At 40.9% G+C, this 20,114-nt stretch overlaps 1 protein-coding gene and 2 long non-coding RNA genes across 3 annotated transcripts; 2 read left to right on the top strand and 1 right to left on the bottom strand.

Annotated features, from left to right (window-relative positions):
* The first annotated feature begins 1,331 nt into the window (after positions 1-1,331).
* LOC113898386 lies at positions 1,332-5,936 on the top strand. The gene is made up of 2 exons (XR_003512629.1): positions 1,332-2,881; positions 5,154-5,936. It is a non-coding gene; the product is annotated as an uncharacterized LOC113898386 (long non-coding RNA).
* Positions 5,937-8,131: 2,195 nt separating this feature from the next.
* GJB7 (gap junction protein beta 7) lies at positions 8,132-18,893 on the bottom strand. Its single transcript, XM_027551444.1, is given in 2 exon segments — positions 8,132-10,414; positions 17,040-18,893. A coding segment is annotated over 1 exon segment (807 nt). The 5' UTR covers positions 10,388-10,414; positions 17,040-18,893; the 3' UTR covers positions 8,132-9,580.
* On the top strand, positions 11,613-19,658 carry LOC113898385. Its single transcript, XR_003512628.1, has 2 exons — positions 11,613-12,609; positions 18,900-19,658. It is a non-coding gene; the product is annotated as an uncharacterized LOC113898385 (long non-coding RNA).
* Positions 19,659-20,114: the final 456 nt, after the last annotated feature.

The following is a 20,114-nucleotide window of genomic DNA, read 5'->3' as shown; positions in this document are numbered from 1 at the left end:
TTCCACAGAATAGCTATGGGCACAGCAAAAGAATGTTCATCCTGCATGCCCCGAAAGCTTTAGTGCTGCCAGTCTTGGGCCCCCCAAATGTCCCTGTTCCACAGGAGAGGTTGGAGAAGAGGAACCAGAAATAAGGGTCGTAACAGTAACCCTCATGTGCCAAGGTCCCTGTGAAGCAATGAGGTGTTAAAGTCGCAGGGGGTTTAAGGACACAGGGTGGGTTTCAAACTGTTCAGGAACAGATCACACCGGGAATAATTCTTAGGAATCAGGTACCTAGGAGTCATTCTGACCAGGGGTTGGCCCCTCTTTCTTACCAAATCATAGTCCTTTCTTTACAGAGACTTCACAATGGTCATCGACACCTAGACACTTAGGGATGGAAAGGGGGTTGGGGTTTTATAGAGAGTCCTACGTGTTTCCAGAACGCTTCTGTAATCAGTACAACCCAGATGTTCAAACAACTGAGTCATTTTGGCAATTCTTGCTTGTTTTCTCCAACTCTCCAGAAAACCACTTAGCTGGTAAACTCATTGTCTTTCCTTACTTGAAAATTTCAAAAGCATCCTTAATGTATTTATTAAACCTGTTAACACAGCTACTTTAAACTGAAGCATATCAAAGTTTTTTTTCTCAAGTATATCTGCCCTCAAACGGAAATTTTCTAATACATGATGGTGGTTGGGTGGTATTCTAGCCTGAGTTACACAATTTAAAATGTAATTCTTAACCACAGGAAAGTTAGCAACCTTGTTTTATGGAAAGTTCTTGTTGATGGTATGGGAGGCAGTGTAATATTTTAGTAATACAAATGTTTCAAGTCAAATGCCATGGCATATGTTGGTGTCTTACACTTCAAAAATAGTTTTTTGAAAAAAATGTAGTCTACATGTTACCAGTATAAAACAAGAAACTAAAGCAATTCTCGTTTCTTCCAACAAAACCTTGATCCCACACCAGTCCTTCAGCCAAAGTAGATGAGCCAGAAGTATGAAAGGCAACAGTTGCTCTGCTAGAAGTGAGGCAATCAAAAACATCCAGAATGTTCTGTGTGATGATGGTGTGCGCCTTTCCAACACAGAATAATGGTTGTGTGTAGTCATTGAGCTTTTAGCTTGTGTTATTGCTCAAGTCTGGCTCTATCTAAGTGAACAGTGGATAATAATTAATAAACAGTCATGTCAGACACTGTTTGAGTTCCTGACATGCTCCGTTGCTCGGGAGTGTCTGATTTTGCAACCCCATGGACTGTATCCCACCAGGCTCCTGCACCCATAGGATTTCCCAGGCAAGAATACTGGAGTAGGGTGCCATTTCCTACTCCAGGGGATCTTCCCAACCCAGGGATGAAACCCCTGTCTCTTGCATCTCCTACATTGGCAGACATTCTTTACCACAAGCGCCACATGAGCCCAAAGCTCCTGACAGTGGCCACTCATTTAATCACAACCATAGGAAGAAGCTGGCATTGGACATAACTTTCACAGTTTCTATTTGTGTCACCACCATACTCATCTATTCCAGGAGACCTGTGTGTGCTTACTGAGGTTACCAATCCTAGAATACTGCTTGAAGGGAACTTACATAGTAGTTACAATAGTATGTATGTGCATGTACACACACGTTTGTATGTATACCTTCAAGAGAGAAAACAGACATCGCAGTAGATTTTATAATCCTGTCAGAATGGGAAGAGAGACCTTGCCACCGTTTGATTTGATAAAAATCTGTATTTAAACCCTGTTACCACCTTGCTTTCCCATCTTTATATGAGGCGATGTTCATATTGTCTTCCCAGGATACGTTACACACACACCTTTTCCGCAATCACATATGCATGTGGCAGTTCATCAGTACGTAGGCGGTTTATGCGCACTTGTCTCCGTGCAGGTTTAGCTGCCGGCACCTCTCTTTCTGACTTAAAGTTTGTAAGCCTTTGCTGAAATGAAGTTGGTCTGGAGGTGAAATTTGAGGTGCAGCTCGTTTACATGCATATAAATACATCTAAAGTGGATGTGCCTGTGTAAAGTCACGGATACCAGAGGCCTTACCATGTGTGCTGGTCAGACGCTGAGCTGCACGAGAGTGAGAGGCCACAAGATGGCAAGCTAACACTGGAAAGCATGTGTGCAGTTAGGGTCCCAAAACTGAACGAGAAATTACATTTTCATTGTTTTTATTTCTTTTTATTTCTACTTTGTAAAGGGTGTGGGCTGATACGTGGTGGTCATTTACATTTTTGAATACTTACGATTGGAATAACTATTGAAACAGTTTTAGAAATTGGGAGATGACTATAATAGATTGGCTGTTGATTCATTTTAGTATAAGTAGGCCACGGTTTACAGTAGAAACAGACTAGAGTCACCTTGCATGGATTATGCGTATTTTTAACTTTTCCCAAAGCACCAGTCAAAAAGTCTTGTTTTGATAAAAAGATCATGCTTTGTGTATATGCAAGGGAGACTTGGAAATGTGACTTTTAAACTGAGCATGTTGCCATTCCCAACAAAATCAGAATCATCAAAATCAGAATTTGTTGCCTAACAAAGGAGAAAAACAAAAATAACTGGATGTGGTGCAGTTGGTTGTTACATGGAATACCAACATTCCAAAGATCTTTGAAACTTTGTACAGGAAGATTCTGGAAGGCTAGATTTGGAGTTTTAAAAAATCGAATTCTTGCTCTGTCATTTCATTTAACATTAGGCAAGTCACTTTATAATTCTGAGTTGTCATTTTTTCATTTGTAAGTATTTTTAAGATTTCCTCTGATTCCAGAATGCTATAATTTTTTTTTAGTTTATACAATGTAGATATGCTGTGAATTTCATGAATACATTAATTGATGCCAGCAACTACTATGGATTAAGCCCTAAAGGTATGATGATGAAGGCCTTGAGTTTTGCCTGCATTCAGTATACTTATAATTTAGAGTGGGGTTAAGAAAACAAGCAAATAATATAGGAAGAAGTGATATAATAAAGCCATGTGCTAATTACAATATCTAACACTTTAAAAAGTAACGTCTATATGCTGATGCTTCACGTGGATCATCTCATTTAATTTGTTCAACAACCCTATGAGATAGGTATTATCTATCCCCATTTTACAGCAAAAATTTGCTCTCTAGTAGAAATACTTGATCTAAGCTTTGAAATGAGAATTTCTCAAGCTGGAGAAAAGAAGACTGGAATAATACAAAATATTGATTACCTTACATGTCACTATAATATAGCCATGATTTTAAAAAAGGTAAATCTTATAATCATTTCTGTGGAACTTCATAAATTGTTTGTTATACAAGGAGGTCTTGTTATTGTACATGCCATTTCTTTTTTAAGGTGATTCTCTTAATTATCAGAGATCTTTCTACGATATCAGGTTTATATAGTAATATAATCAGTATAATGTCTCACTTTGCATCCACACAATATATGTTCTAGGTACAAGAACCACAATCTGGACCTTGGGAAATTCAAAGGAAATATTGAACTCATCTAGCTATACCTTCCATTCAGTCCAGCATTATTCTTGATCATCTCTTTCAGTGTTATTTAGGAATCTCACTGCTTTATCAGGCAATCACTTAAATATCAGGCAGTTCAAATATTAGGTAAAAATCTTTATGATGTTCACCCATTGGTCCTGGTTCTCAAATCTTGGAACATGAAATAAGCAATTTGTCTTCCAGGCGTTGGGAAAGTCAGTCCCTATCATGTTTCATTTCTGTCATTCCGTATATTGGTCATTTCTTCTGTCTTCAGTAATGCCTTCAGGAAGCATGCCTTCTCTGTCTTCATCCTAATCACTAACGTGAATGTAGTCAGGAACTGTTTTTGTCTGTAAATAAAAGAGGCTAACAAGTCAATGACTTCCATAAGGTGGAAGTTAAGTTCTCTGTCACATAACAACAAAAATAAAAGCATGGAGGGACTTCTCTGGTGGTCCAGTGGTTAAGAATCTGCCCTCCAATGCAAGGGAAGTGGGTTTGATCCATGCTTGGGAACAGAAGATCCCACATGGCACAGAGCAGCTAAACCCACACACTTTGGAGTCCATGTGCTGCAACAAAGACCTCCCATGCTGCAACTAAGACCCCAAGCAGCAAAAATAAATAATAAAATATTATAATAATAAAAAAAGCATAGAGACAGGCGGTGCAGAGCTGATGGTGATTCCATATTGCATCATCAGTGTCACAGGAGCTATCTTTCTACTCCTTTATCCATAAGGTCCATAAGCAGCTCCAACTATGATGTCTCAGGCAGAAAGAGGATGGGGAACAAAAAACATGCAAGGTAGTTCAGCCCCACTTTTTAACTTCCCCAAAGCATCAGTCATAATATCTTGTTTTGACAAGAAGGTTCTCATCCTGCTAAATCTGCGTGCAAAGGAGACTTGGAGATGTGCTTTTCCTTTTTTTAAGCAGGGGACATTGGCATCCCCAGCAAAATCAGAATTCTTTTAGGTGGAGAGGAATAAATAGATGGAAGAGGCAAGAGGAATACATTTTTTTCCGCCAGAAACACTGTGCTTCTCAGTACTATGGACCTAAAAAGCTGTGGCAATACAAAGATGTGAATAGATGAATAAGATTCTCAACCTTGGTCACAGTAGTTTTAACGTCATCATCAAATTAATGTGATTAGGAGCAGTCTTCTCTAGGAAGATTGGCTTATCAGGTTTGCTAATCTACAGAAAGTCAAGTCTCAAGTTACTGTACTTACTCTCCTTTGAGATACTTTTTAATTGAAGTCACTTGGCTAACCTGATGATTCATACTTCTTTTAGTAACGAGATTGATGATCATCAATTTAGTTAATGACATTTTTATAGCAAGAATGTGGAAATTGTGTTGCTTAATATTTATCACTAAAAATTAATTTAAAAATGTGTCTCCTCTGCCTCACTCTACTGCAGTTTTACCAGTGACCTTTTCCTAAGGGCCAGGACCCTGCAGTCCACTTCTTCAATGTCCTGTTACTCTGCACAGACGAGTAGCGTCTGCCTCAATTCTATACCATAGTTGTCCTGTCAATCTCTACTCTGATAGGAGCATTAATGTCTGAAAAATTTTAAGATAAAAATAAGTTAACAGAAATTACATATATTACTTTGATCTGAACATGTTTTCTTTTTCCTTTTAATAGAACATTAGATCTCCATAGCTGGGGAAGGATCTAATACTTCACCTTTAAGTACAGGGACTGTTGACTTACGCAGTCATTTCCCTTTGCTTTCAGACACAATATGTGGGTACATTATAGAATTGTGAAAGTTCATCTTTGTCTTCTCAGAGTCAGAAAGTTGTTTACTAGACCCTCTGGCACAAGAAGGACTTCCCCTGGTGGCTCAGAAGGTAAAGAATCTGCCTGCAATGCAGGAGACCTGGGTTAGATCCCTGGGTCGGGAAGATCCCCTGGAGAAGGCAGTGGCTGCCCACACCAGTATTCTTGCCTGGAGAATTCCATGGCAGGCAGGATAGCTCTGTGGAAAATTCTCAGAACTCACCACAATCACCAATGCCTTTTATAGCTGAAGGAAGATTTGCTTTGGAGAGAAGACCCAAATCTATAATGAAGAAAGAGCTGCTGGCAGGTCTCTTCCACACCTCCCTCGGGCTTTTGTCATTAAAATTCAATTGAACACTGATGCTTTTTGTCTCCCCAGGCTCCACCTCTGCTTTCTTTCCTCACCAGATTTTCAGAGCTGTGAAATGGCCTCTTGTTTATGCTGTCATACTAAATATACAAATAAAATGTAAACTAGGGATGAATTCAATCAGTGTTTATGAAAAGTGTTACATACCTGTGATGGGATATGAGCTAGAAATATTTTGAGATGGGGCTCTTTGGGGTTTTCAATTGCTTTGTTTATTAAAAACTTAAAAGCAAAAGTACATGCAAAACAATGAAAAGGTTTGTAAAGAAAAAGTTCATCTCTCCTCTTATTGTGACCAGTGTTGACATCCTTCTCATTCTTTCTTCCTATTGACACAAAAATTCTATACATACACATATGTCAAAGTTAGAATGCTTGAAGCCTGAAAAGGAAAGGCTGATCCGAGTCATACCTCTTTTTTCTAGTATACAGGGAAGTTTTTGAAGAACATGAATTTTATTAGGACTCTTAGTTGCAAGATCTAGAAACTTAATTTAAACCAATTTAAACAAAAATGGGGTCTTACCTTCCATGTAAGTAAACTAGAAAGGGTAGGGTGGAGCCAGTGTCCGGGACAGCAGGATTGAAGAATCAACATCCTCAGGTCTTTGCCTTTCCCCCACCTCCTCTCTAGTCTGCAGTCTGTCTGAAGAAAGCTGGCTTTATTTCCTTGGAAAGACTGGAACCATAACCACTTGCATGCCTAGGCATTCTTTCATCCAAGAACTTGAAAAAAAAATTTTTTTTCCTTCCAGCTCCAATTAGAAGAAACCCTGTGGCCAGGGGCAAAATCTGTAACCAGAAATATTTTTGCAGAAAAGTACAAGGAAGACAAAATCGTTGCAAATCAAGAATGAACGTGAAAAGTGTTAGTTGCTTAGTTGCATCCAACTCTTTCGGACCCCATGGATTGTAGCCTGCCAGGCTCCTCTGTCTGTGGGATTATCCCAGGCAAGAATACTGGAGTGGGTAGCCATTCCCTTCTCCAGAGGATCTTCGCAATCCAGGGATTGAACCCACATCTCCTGCATCATAGGCAGATTATTTACCATCTGAGCCACCAGGGAATGGCTTGAATTAAATCTGTTTACTGATCTGGAAGCCTGGTGTGGTGAGCAGGTGGTTTAAGGGAGACCTATGGTGATTTTTAACTCTGCTTTTACTAGATGAGTGTCTTTGAAAAGGCAACTGCGTTTTGGGATCTCACCTTCTTCTCTGTCTGCTTCCTGGGCACCAGAAGCATGCAGGGGGTTAAGTGAGGTGGTACATTAATAAATGCAGGACACAGGTGTGAAATACTCCATGGCACTTTCGCCTCCACCCTTGTTAATAGAAGTGGAAATTTTCTTGAGATGGGAATTATGTACTCTAAAGATGCACAACACAGTGTCTTCTATTAATTGTTGCTCAATAAATATCAGTGTATCCATAAGAGAAAGAATAAAGAAGGCAAAGTTTAACTGCCAGTTTTTCTCAAATGCTTTGAGTCTTCACTGACACCCAGACAGCTTCCAGAATGTTTGTACAGGAAACTCATTTTGTAAATTAAGCTTTAAAGAAAAAAATTATCCCCGTTTCTATCTAAACAACTTCACGCATGGCCTTTGCTTCCATTAGCTTTAACTCTTCTCCGTATGCAAAATGGAAAAGCACAAATGTACATATGTTTTCATTCCTTTTAGCTTGAGCAGAGCTTGTTGTCAGGTGAAGAGGCTGAGGTCCCCAAAGACATTTTGACAGCAAATTCATCCTCAGACTGAAAAATTTCCTGACCTCCATCCCAGTTGTGTACACAGAACCCTATTTTCTAGATTCCATGCCATGATCAGGGCCTCCAAAACCTTAAACCTCTGTTAACTGCAGATATATATACATACATATATATACACACACACACACACATATATATATATATATACATATATATATATATCATATATCCTAAAGGAATATATATATAGTGTGTTACTTGCATTCAATATAAGGCTTTCAGTGGTTACCTGCATTTGTGATGGCTACCTGTTTTCATAGCACAAGGTGAAGTAAACTGGATATAAGTGCCTGAGTCCAGCAGTGACCTGTGGAATAAACTGGAGGAAGGGGGACCACAAAGTTCACATCCTCTCTGCTCTCCAAGACAAGTCCTTAAGACAGATTACAACTGTTGTTGGTGGCATGATCTGTGGGCTACATAATGACACAACCTTTGTTACACATGAATTGTAATGAGACAGTTTAGGTTAAAGGAGGGAAGGCCAGGGAAGACATGACATAATCAGTTTTTGTTAAAATTACATTTTTATGCAGTGACTTTTTGTTTAAAAAAGTCACAGCAGAGAAGAATGATTTCTGAGCTATCTTTACCAGGGAGGTTTGCAAATCCTATTCTAAAATTGTCAGAACAAGTTTTATGTCACAGAATAATCATGCCCAGTGTGGCCAAGTAGTGATATCAATGACAGCCAAGTAACACCACAAAGTCACTTCATTTTTATTCTGGAGAAATGCACATGTGTTAGCATATTAAATCCAAAAAAGGAGGAAAGTGAAAGCGATAGTCAACATCTTTTTTTTAACATTTTTTTACACTAACATAACAGCATAATACACTGTTACTGTCTATCCTAGAGGGAGATGTACCAGCAAATTGTAGGCAAACCACAACCCTTGTGAATTCCTGCTTGTAGAAAGGTCCAACAATATGGAAATTTACAAAATCTTTGAGTGTTCTATGGTTTAAGATAAGTGTTCAGAAATTATCAGGTGGGTGTATTTTTTTTCTGGGTTCTGCTCCCCATCCACGTGGGACCTACCTCCTTCGTGACTACAGTGCCCCTTGCACATGTCTGCTAGTTCAGGCTTAAGTGGACTATCCCCCAGGAATATTTGTATTTAAGTTGCCTTGCATGCATGCTCAGTCATGTCCAACTCTTTGCAACCCTACGGACTGTAGCCTGCCAGGCTCCTCTGTCCATAGGATTCTCCAGGCAAGAATACTGGAGTGGTTTGCCATTTCCTTCTCCAGGGGGTCTTCCCCACCCAGGGATCGAACCCAGGTCTCCTGCATTGGCAGGTAGATTCTTTATCGTCAGAGCCACCTGGGAAGTTGGATACCAATAAACGATGGCTTTCTTCCCTTTCCCCTAGTCCACTTCTATCCAGAGACACTTATACTGCAAAGTGTCCTGGACTGAACCTTCTCACCGAATGTGCTCCTGTGTGCCCCTGGCTCAGCTGCTGTTCCACCCTCATTACGGTCTTTCTCCACAGAGACTGAGCAGGGCTGAGTGAGGGGAGCCTTGGCTGCAACTTGAGAAAGATCGCCAGTGCCTCCATCGTTGCTTGGAGGCCATCACATTTGTCAGAAGTGTCACTTTTTATGTTTTCCAGTTGATAGATCTAAGTGCTTAGAAGAATGTTGTTGGATTTCTTCAAACTAATTTGCAGTTAACTATTCAAACACAACTCATGTAGCCTCATGAACCCTACAACCAAACAATGAGACCTCTGTCTAGTATATACAACTGAGCATGAAAATTTTTAAGAATTTCTCCCAAATGACATTAAAGTTGACACACTTTGTTTGCCAAGGAAGCCTGCTACTGCTAAGTCACTTCAGTCGTGTCCAACTCTGTGCGACCCCATAGATGGCAGCCCACCAGGCTCCCCTGTCCCTGGGATTCTCCAGGCAAGAACACTGGAGTGGGTTGCCATTGCCTTCTCCAATGCATGAAAGTGAAAAGTGAAAGTGAAGTCGCTCAGTCGTGTCTGACCCTCAGCGACCCCATGGACTGCAGCCTTCCAGGCTCCTCCATCCATGAGATTTTCCAGGCAAGAGTACTGGAGTGGGGTGCCATCGCCCTCTCCACCAAGGAAGCCTAGTTCTTGCTTAAGGGAGATGCAGGTTTTGCTTTGTTTAAGCCTCTTGTGTGTCACAGAGTAACTTTGTTTCACCTCCCTGGGCTATGCTTGTGGCCAAGTCTGAAGAGTGCTTCTGGAGCAGGGGAGGGGCCCCTATCTCAGCACATGTAACATACTTGAGGTTGTGGCATTCACACGTGGAGGACTTGAGTCTTTTAGAGTATTTTTGGAGGCAGCACTTAATAAAACACTTGAGGACCAAAAAGCTCAGTTCAGTGACATTCAACACAATGCACAGGCATGAAGTCACGACCAGGAAGAGGATGAAAATCGTTTTCTCTGTGGGTTTGGAGACAAAGCAATCCACAGTATTGGGGCAGGGCTTCAGATCACACTTCAGGAGGTAGGGAACACGAAAGCCATCATATAGCTTGTAAAATAAAACCAGGAAGCCAATTTCGAAACCGGTTTTAACCATGAGGCTGATAAGGTACGTGTACCACAGGCCCCCACCCATGGTGCCTGGGCTGACATAGAGTTTCTTCCTGTGCCTTTTCTCTCTACCCTCACGATAGGCTACATGTAGAACCACCAGCAGTGAAGGCGTGGAGACCATGATTAGTTGTAAGGCCTAAAGTCTGACCTGGGAGATGGGGAAGAAGTAGTCAAAACACACATTTTCACAACCGGGTTGTCTAACGTTGCACTCAAACTCTTTCTGCTCTTCTTTCCACACGTGTTCTGCCGCCACCATGTAGACCAGCAAACGGAAGATGAACACGACAGCCAGCCAGATCCGCCCAATCCCCATGGAGTATTTATTTACTCCACTCAAGAGGTCTCTGAGGAACATCCAACTCATGGCTGAGATTCCAAAGAAGGCAAGATTCTGCAAAAGAAAATCCCTCATGATTCATTTATCTTGATTCCATTGATTGTTTCTGCTACCTTACCTGTTGGTTATGGAATTGACATTTTGCATTATTACAACCCTGGATATTGAGGGCTCTCTAAGAATCCCATAGGATATCCTCGCTTTCATACAAGGAGATGACACAGCTGGTCTACAGGACATAAATGATCCTATGTCCAGTTTGATTTGGAATTTGTTTGGTCACCCAGACTACCCCATCTCCAAACAAATCCTTCTAATTTATGACTTCTCTCTCAGGGTGGTTGGGCTCTGTGGCTGAGCTGGAAAGAATTAGATGTGACCCCCTAGGTGACCTGGGTACCTTCAGATAACCTTCACATGCCATCTTCTCTCTCTCTTTGTATAATGTTCTTTTTTTTTTTTTAATTGAAGTACAGTAGATTTGGGCTTCCCTGGTGGCTCAGACAGTAAAGAATCTGCCTGCAATGCAGGAGAACTGGGTTCTATCCCTGGGTTGGGAAGATTCCCTGGAAGGGGGCATGGCGATCCACTCCAGTATTCTTGCCTGGAGAATCCCAATGAACAGAGGAGCCTGGTGGGCTACAGTCCATGGGGTCGCAAAGACACAACTGAGTGACTAAGCACAGCACACGTAGTAGATTTAAAACATTGCTTTGGTTTCAGGTATATGGCAAAGTGATTCAGTTATGTGTTTTTTTCAGGTTGTTTTCCATTATATGTTATTACAAGATACTGAGTAGAGTTCCCTGTGCTATGCAGTTAATCCTCATTACTCAGCTGTTTTACGTATAGCTATGTGTATCTGTTAATCCCCAACGCCTAACGTATCCCTCCCCTCCTAGTACGCTGTCTGTGCTGCTCAGTTCTCTTGCTCCCCTCTCCACCTCTTCTGCTCTCTTCCCTGTAAAAGCAGATGGGAAGCTGTCATCGTGGTGACATGGTCTTTCTTGCACTCTGCTTCCATCTTGCTGTAGAACTGAACTCTGGTCTGGGCCCTGATTTGTGTGTTGGGCCCACAGAGTGCTCAGCACTCTCTGTTTAGCAGTCTTTTGAGTTGATCTCTCACAGTCACCCCAGAGAGGCGGGGTTTTGTCTGTCTGTGGTGGTGGTGGTAGTGTTTTTTCAGATGAGAAAGCAGACTCTGAAAAATAAAGTCATCTGCCAGGCTCACAAAAAAAAAAAAAACAAAAAAACAACACACCAAAAAACCATTGGTCTTAACTCTCTACCACAATCAAAATATATGGACTGGAGCTCCAGGTCTGCTACTAAGATACTGCGTTATTTCTCAGGTGAAAATCTTGCCACTTCAGGTTCTATCTCCAATTACAAAGATGAATTACTTCTTGCTTTCTCTATAGACTCAGCTAAGGGAGTATCATGCAAATGACGATGTAAGGGAAACCAGGGGGTTAAGAAAATGGGGATGTTGTGGCAACAACATTCCTATCAGAGCACATCACATGGTCTCTTCCAGAGGGAACAATATGTAACGAGCCCTTGTGCTAGAGCCCCAAGGAGATGTATGAAAGTTAAGAGGTGTTTTCAGAAAAAACAAAGACACAGGTACACAATGCCCTATTCAGTAGGGAATAAAATACTTCAATGTCCTTGGCTTCAGAACACAAACAAAATTGCATTAAATAAAAAGGATTCTCAAATCCACCTCAAAGGTTAACATCTCCATGAATTATTAAAACAAAGCCTCAGAGATTAAAAAGGGGAAAGGGGGATATTATGTTTCCTATGACATGTGTCACTGGGCATTTGTCCATGTTACTCAGGAGGATGTTTATGTAATGTTGCAAAACGTTTAAAAGTAGCCTGTTGGACATTTTGGAGAAGGGATAAAGGTTAAGAGATTATCTTCCTGTTTTTCCAAAAGTAGTAAGAAAGTGATCAGTGTTTAAATAGAATCAGAAGACTGCTGCCATCAAAAGTGCCGGGATTATGAGTATCATCTGACTAATGTCCATCCTATTTTGAATCTCTCTGCTGGTAGAAAGGCAAGTTTTCTCAGGAGGGAGGGGTGTTCTAACACCCACTTTACACGAGGGTGCTTTTGCACTGTGGATAAGAGCCTGGGCACAGTGTTGGACCCCTTGGGTTCAAGTCCAAGTTCATCTCTGATGCGGACAGTACTTCCCTCATGGGACTGAAAACAGAGACTGACCCATGTTAGGTACTCGGTAAGCATTATCATTATGATTTTTAGTTTTGCCATTTTATTGATGTCTAAGTGAAATCTTTCCAATTGCAAGGTAAATGCATTTTTTCTCCTCTAGCTCTGTTCCTATGAATATGGGTAATAGGAATCTCCCAATAGCCCTTTTGAGCATTTGAAAGCTGTTAAGTCATCAGCTCAACATTTTAATCTCTTAATAATGTAGATCACCTCCTTAATTTTAAAAAGGGTCTTTAATTTATCCCTTTTCTTAAATCACTAAGTATTGCTCCCAATTTTTGAAGAGTCTCCACTTATCATTTCTAATGTACAAATTATCCTGTGACTTTCTCCTTTCCCTTAAGAAGCAGCAGTTTACTGCACAGGAATTTTAGTTTGGAAAACTCCAATATTTTTTTAAAAGTAAAATGTTCAGTATTCTAATATAAGGAATAATTTTGAAAATTAGAAATTTCCCCCAAACATTTGATCTCAATTAAAAGTGAGAGTGGGAAGAAGGTGTGAGAACAATCATATTTCCACATGTGAAAGAATGAAATTGGATCACTTCCTCACACCATTAAAAAAATGAACTCAAAATGGACTGATGGCCTAAAGAGCTAAAACCGTGCGTACATTTGTGTTAAGTTGTTTCAGTCGTGTCCAACTCTTTGTTACCCTATGGACTATAGCCCCCCAGGCTCCTCTGTCCATGGGAATTCTCCAGGCAAGAATACTGGAGTGGGTTGCAAAAACCATAAAACTCAAAATCCTCCACCAGCTATTCTAAGGTTCTACGAACTGATTCATCCAGACAAAAGGATTAACCTTTTTTACTTTTTTTTTTTTAATCTTTAATATGTCAATAGGATTTCCAGTATCACCAAACCATTTTAGACTTTTGTTCCTTCCCTCCTCACACACTGGACTTAATGAAAGAGTGCTTTCTATTTTAACAATACATTGAGGTCACTGAGTAAAATTTTCCAGTTGCTATCTGTTTCAGCTAAGTACCATAAGGAAGGTTCCACCATAACAACCCTCTGGAGTTAGGAAAACTACCACAGACCTAGAGCTTCGGTGGGTCATTAACTTCCAACTGGTCTTTATTTCTTGTGATGAAATGATGTGCCTTTACTTGCCTAATCCCTTCCTGATGTGTATCAGCATTATTCAATGTCTTCTAATTTAGCCATTTTAAATAAATATGTCTGTAAACATTGAATTTTTAAAAATCTTATTTATTTATTTCATTACTGTAGTACTTGACTGATTAAAAAAAAATAACAGTAGTTTCTTACAAAATCCTAAATCTGTTTTTTTTTTTTTAATAAAAAATGAGATTTTAAAAAAAGAAAAATTAATGGAATCATAGCCCTCCATAAAACATGACACCCTGGAGTGAGAGTATAGCCAGGATAAATTAAGTAACTCAGAATTTGGAGACAAATACCTCCTTTGAGTGTGAAATGAGTAAAAACCATTATGGAAAAGGATTAGCTCTTTATAGAAGAAACCCACACCAAAGAGATCATCTGTCCTGTATTCCTGGGATACGCTGGAAAGTACTAGAATGTTGGTAGATAACAAGGAGTAGGAGTATGCAGGACTTCAAACAGCAAGGTAAGAATTGGGAATTTCATAGCAACCAGAGGGTACCTGAGTAAAGTGGGAAGTAAAGAAAGAAACGGAAGACAGTCAATCGTGTGGTCCTGTGACTGGCATCATGATAGAGCAGCAAAGATTCACAAGGGACTAGAGCTCTGTGTGAAAGATGGGTGAGCAGAAATGACCTAAAATGACATATACCTACCTGCTCAGTGTCTACACGGCTCTCTACATGGAGAGAATACTGAAATGTGTGGACACTATTCTCCTGCAGCCAAGGATACTGGATTTTCTGAGACAACCCCCACTGCAAACGTGCTGCGCTGTTGTCAGAGCTACTGAGAACATGTGCAAGTCTTAGGTTCAGAAAATGAGTTCCATTAACCACCTGGCAGAGCAAGGAGGGCTAATGCATCTGGCATCTCTGGAGTAAATGTCCATCACAATCATTTGCATCTCACTACTCCAAGTGACCTTCTGAGTAATCATGTCCTTGCCAAGACTCCTTAAGCTATCCAAAGAAGTTTTCCTGACATTAGATACAGGAGTTCCAGTCCCTGGAGAGGCACTTTATAAATCAGGCTTCCCAGGGCTTGGTTAATCTGGATGAGTCCCTTGTGGATGAGTCCCTTAAAGCTGACTCCGCTTGGGGTGAACTAACTATACACCCGAACTTCTGAACATTTGGCCTGAGTACCAGCCTTCCCATCCTTCTCTTATTGCAGGATGAGCCTTTGCTATGCTAGCAACTTCCCACACGGGAGGCTTCTTGTGTGGTTCAGGCATCAGCAAGCCAAGTGCCCTCCCAGGGCTCCAGATGGCACTGTTCAAGAAACCCTGGCACTGCTGGAAGCCAGGGACCTGCTCCATCATTACCAAGGACAACATCATCAGCCTCCGTGCCCAGCTGCTTTCCCTTCTCAGTAATAATAACACCTTGGATATTATTATCCTTGGATACGGCTTGACTATTTCCAAAACATCTCACAGCATCTCGTCTGTCCCCCGCCCAATCCTCTGTAGTTGGCAGTGTACAGTAGGACCTTCAGTGCAGTGATAAAGAAACTGAAACACAGAGGGGGAAGAGGCTTGTCCACGACTCCCAGCAATCAGGTGGAAGTCCAGCAGCAGAAACTGCAGGACGGGTCTCCAGTTCTCCCTGAAGCTGGTTTCTGTCCTACTTTGCACATGAATCATTTAACCCCTAAAGAAAAGCTTCCTCTCAAGGGCCTTTTTCCACCTCTGAGACCCATAGGACCTCCTGACGTGTGTGAACTCTCTAACCTCTTGTTTGAATATAAAGTATTTCATTTTTAGAGATGCCTGCTTGGAAAAATCCCCCAGAGATTTTCTCAGCTCAAGATCTGTGGCCCCTGAAGGCCTGTTGTTAGATTCTCAAGGGTGTGTGAGAAGTGTATGAATGTGTGTGCCTTTGGTCTAGGATCTTTAAACAAACAAACAGAAGCAACGCTGGACAACCAGCTCATAACCCAGGCTGCCCCAGGCTCTCAGCGCTCGTATTTACCAGTGTCCGGCAGACTACAAAGCCTTCTGGCCAAATCCAGTCCACCACCTGTTCTGTAAATAAAGTTTTGGGAGACAGTCATGCCCATTCATTTACTACTGTTGTTGGGCACTTTCATGCCAAAACAGCACACTTGAGTAGTTGCAACTGAGATATAACAGCTCTCAAAGCCTAAAATATTAACTCTCAGGCTTTTTGCAGCAAATGTTTGTTGACCTCTGATATTTAAAGTGTGTTTTAAAGCATCTTGGAACAAAAAGTTGCAGAACTTTAATCATCTAGGCTTGTGAGCAACAGCACAGGATGGGTTGTGCTCAACGGAAGGCCACAGGAAGCAGCAGGGAGGGCAACGGGAACCAAGGTGCTGGTCGCTAGAGTGGGGACCAGCGATGGGAGAAGCAGCCAGGACTGCCCTGCTGTTGGGCAGGCCCACTGCAAGGACTCTACAGTCAGAATCTCATTCTCTCAATGAGCAGCAATTTTATTTCAGGCAAAATGATGTCTTTTGTCTACTAAACTTTAATTTATTGGTTTTGTGATGTTTGATTTTCCTTTGGTAAATATAGCCTCATGAAACTCGTAAGTTCAGGGACTTCCCTGGTGGTCCAGTGGCTAAGAGTCTGTGCTCCCAGTGCAGCAGGCCTGGGTTTAATCCCTGGTCAGGGAACTAAGACCTGGTGCAGCCATATAAATATATATATTTTAAAGTTGTAAGTCTAAAGATGAGCCTGTAAATTAGGTGTAAAATTATTTTACAGCTCTTTTTATTTTTTGTACCTATCAATCACAATATACTAAAAACGTGTCAATAGTGAGGGTCTACGAGCAGCACTGAGGCGAACTGAACCCACCCAGGCTGACACATGTCCGTACACAGGACTTGTCTGCTACTTCACTTTCCTATATGAATAAAAGTGTTGACACTTTCAGAGTATCCCCTCATAGGAACAGTGCAAAGGTTGTCCTCGGGCCACACAGAAAAGGCCACTGAAAGGTCCTGGGCTGTGCCTCTGTGCCCCCATTACCCCACTTACATCAGCCAATGTCCCATTTTCCTGCCAGGCTTCTGCCCTGGCCAGAGCCTCCCAAAACCCTTGTCACCTCCACATTCCAAATGGGCAACTTTACTTAAGAAGCAGCTCATCCAGAAAGGGCACCTGTGATGCAACACAAAACTGCAAAGTAGTTTGTCTAGGTTTGTAATACAGTAATTAGGATTCCTTCCTAAAGGGAAAGAGGGAATGACTACTCAATTACAATAAGTAGCTTACCTTCCCATTAAATAAACAAATCTTACCACAGGAGAAATAAGCTTAACTTACCTCTTGACACAGATGTGAAGATTAAGAAGAAATCCGGTCCGTTGCTCATTCAATTTAAAAACCATGAGTTGATTATATTATTTCCCTGAGAGGGAATGGTGTTTTAAGCTGAGGAAAATGGAGTCTATTGGTTTCCAAGGTAGTGTAAGCTGAACAGGTGTAACCTGATCGTTTGTTTTGGCTCATAACTTTGATGAGAATTCTGGTGTCTCTGCTGTTTACAGTAAACGTTAGAAGAGAATTGAAACTGAAAAACGAATTCAAAGCTGTTCACGTACACACAGTTTATTGAACATGCCTTTTAAAAAAAACCTTGTCATCATCTACACAAAGAAGCCGGGACAATAGGACAGGGTGTTTCATCTCTTCAAATGATTTCCCAAGGTTATTTATCAGAAGACATTGACAGAGGAAAAATACTAGGTGAAAGAATAAGTCAATCTATCTTTAATGAGCTTATTTTAACTTCACGTCATGGGTTCTAATCTTAGAAATCCTGAGAAGTTAAAAGGCATAGTAAAAATGACTTTTCTAAACCCAGGGAACATTGATAATAGACATTTTCTATGTATATAAATAGAGAAAGAAAGTGCTTTATCTTTTTATGGAGCCATTTCTAGGCATGAGTTCAGCTAAAATTAAAGATGTGCAGAAGTGAAAATGAAATCCCTCTCTCTTGGAATAAGAATAGTTTAGAAACAGAATTTTCACAGTTAGAAATCATATTAGATGTCATGAAATCGAATGCCATCATTTTAGAGATGAGAAAAACAGAACCACAGCGAGCAGCTTGCCGCAGGTCCCAGAGCCAGGGTATAAAGTGTAGAGAAGGGCTAAGCAGGAAACCCAAGTCCTAGACTTCCACACTGTGATAGCCACTTCTACAGACCATGTGGATTTCAGTTCTCTCTTAACTGCTCTTAACATGCATGACCTGTAAAATTATTCCATATGTTCACATATTTAGTCCAAAATTAGAAGTGCAGTTTACTTTGAAAAAGCATTGATTTACACTATGAATTGTATTACTGGATAAACCTTTTCCATACCTAATGAAGCAAATCTTGTTTGATTTGGTTTTGTTTTTACAGAGAGATCCCAGGATCCCACAATAGTGACCCAAAGGTTTGTGTGTGCTCAGCTGCTTCAGTCGTGTGTGACTGTTTGCGACCACCAGGCTCTTCTGTCCATGGTTACTATCATGACAAGATCCCAAAGCTTGTTTTCAGATGTGATCATTTCTTTTAGTTTCCACTCCTTTGTTATAATGAGCACTTATCAAACTTCACCCTTGGCCTTAGAACATTACCTGTTGTACTAAGACACCTGCTGCCAGGAAGGTTGGACTGATGTGGTGTGTTGTTAAGGTAATCTTCAGGTGGCCTTGCTGAAAGCTCCAGCACTAATGATTTGAAAGATCCCAGCCTTCAGATAATGTTAGCACTAACCCAAACAAAGGTAGCATTTGATGATCTAGTGTGGCAGAGGTGTAATTTTCTAGGTAAAGGTCCTTGTCCTCAGGGGTCATGTAATATAAGCTAGAGGAGGCAGAAATTGCTGGGGTAGGGGGCCATCAGGAGAGATTGTATAGAAGAAAGTATATGGGTTTGCTCTGCTGAACCTGACACTTTCTTAATCACGCTCATGTTTTCATGTTTTTGCCAAACAATTTAATTCTCCCACCCTCCTTTTTTTGTTGTTGTTGAGAAACACACATAATAAGAACTGAAAAAGGAGTGGCATGTTGTAGGGAAAATAACATTTTAGAGTTAGAAATTTAAGGGCGGGGAGAGGTAAGAGAAGAGCCAGAGCTGGAAAGAGAATGGAATGAATGCTGTTTGCCTTGTTCTCTGTTTTCAGTGTGAAAATGTGGCCCTGCAGGACGTCAGCAGGAGCAGAGCCCAGAACAGGATAAGCCAGAGCCGTCGAGTGTCCAGTGTGTCCCCCTGGATGAACTGCACAGGGGTCGGGGCTGCAGGAAGACCTGCTTGGGTACAGAGATGTGTTGAATGCAGAGCTGTATGACAGCCAAGGTCTAAGTGTTAACATCACAGCTGGTGGTGGTGATGCAGGTCTAAGCTCTCCTGTGTGTCGGGAACCCTCATGCAGAGTGCTGTGCTCTGAACTCAGCCTTGATTGTTTCTCAGCATAGTTTCTCTTCTAAGGGAGGTAAGCAGTCCTTCCTGCTCATTTTAGACACAACTGGAGCACTGCGTTTTTTTCTGGCCTCAGTAAGACCTTTGATGAACTCAAGTAGGTCTTGAAGACAGTGACCAGAGTGGAGAGGGTGTCTCTAAACAAATCTTAAAAAGATGGATTGACGGTGTTTGTTTAGCCTAGAGAGGCAAAGTTCAAGGGAGTTACTTATCAGAATTTGTGTCAATTCTCTATTAAGAATTTTTTTTTTTTTTTTTCCCTTTTGGGCAGAGGTAGAAATCCCACAGACCTGAGTTCAGATATACAAAGGTTGGAATTCCAGACCTGTTTTTCAAACTTTGTGAACTTACTCAAGGTGCTTGAATTCTCTGAGCCTCAGTTTCTGTGTTTGCAAAATGGAAAGGGCATTCCCTTCTTTGTTTTTCTTGTAGTGCTTAAATAAAATAATAACTCCTCAATAAATAGTAGCTGTTGTTATCTTTGTCTACTGAAAGCAATGCTGACTTTAGAGTTGTGAGATTTCCTGTCAAGAAAAATGGGACCAGCTGATTCACGCTTTTGTATGGTAGAAACCAACACAGCATTGTAAAGCAATCATACTCCAATTAAAAAATAAATTTAAGAAATGGGATCAGAAATAGAGAAATATGCAGAGACTTGAAAAGCATTGCCCTAGGCAGCAAACCACATATGGGGAGAATGTGTCTTCACGTCTCAGAACAATTGCTCTTCAGTACAATCTGTGAACACAAGGTACTTACATGAAAAAGTACCTGTCTCTTTCTTTTTTCCCTCTTTAAAAAAATTTTTATTGGAATATAGTTGATTTAGTATTGTGTTACTTTCTGCTGTGCAGCAAAGTGAATCAGTTATATATACATATATCCACTCTTTTTTAGATTCTTTTCCCATATAGAT

This window comes from Bos indicus x Bos taurus, chromosome 9 (genome assembly GCF_003369695.1).
Source record: "Bos indicus x Bos taurus breed Angus x Brahman F1 hybrid chromosome 9, Bos_hybrid_MaternalHap_v2.0, whole genome shotgun sequence".
NCBI classification, from domain to species: Eukaryota; Metazoa; Chordata; class Mammalia; order Artiodactyla; family Bovidae; genus Bos; species Bos indicus x Bos taurus.
Note: the sequence above shows the minus strand (reverse complement) of the source record. Positions and strands in the feature narration are given on the sequence as shown.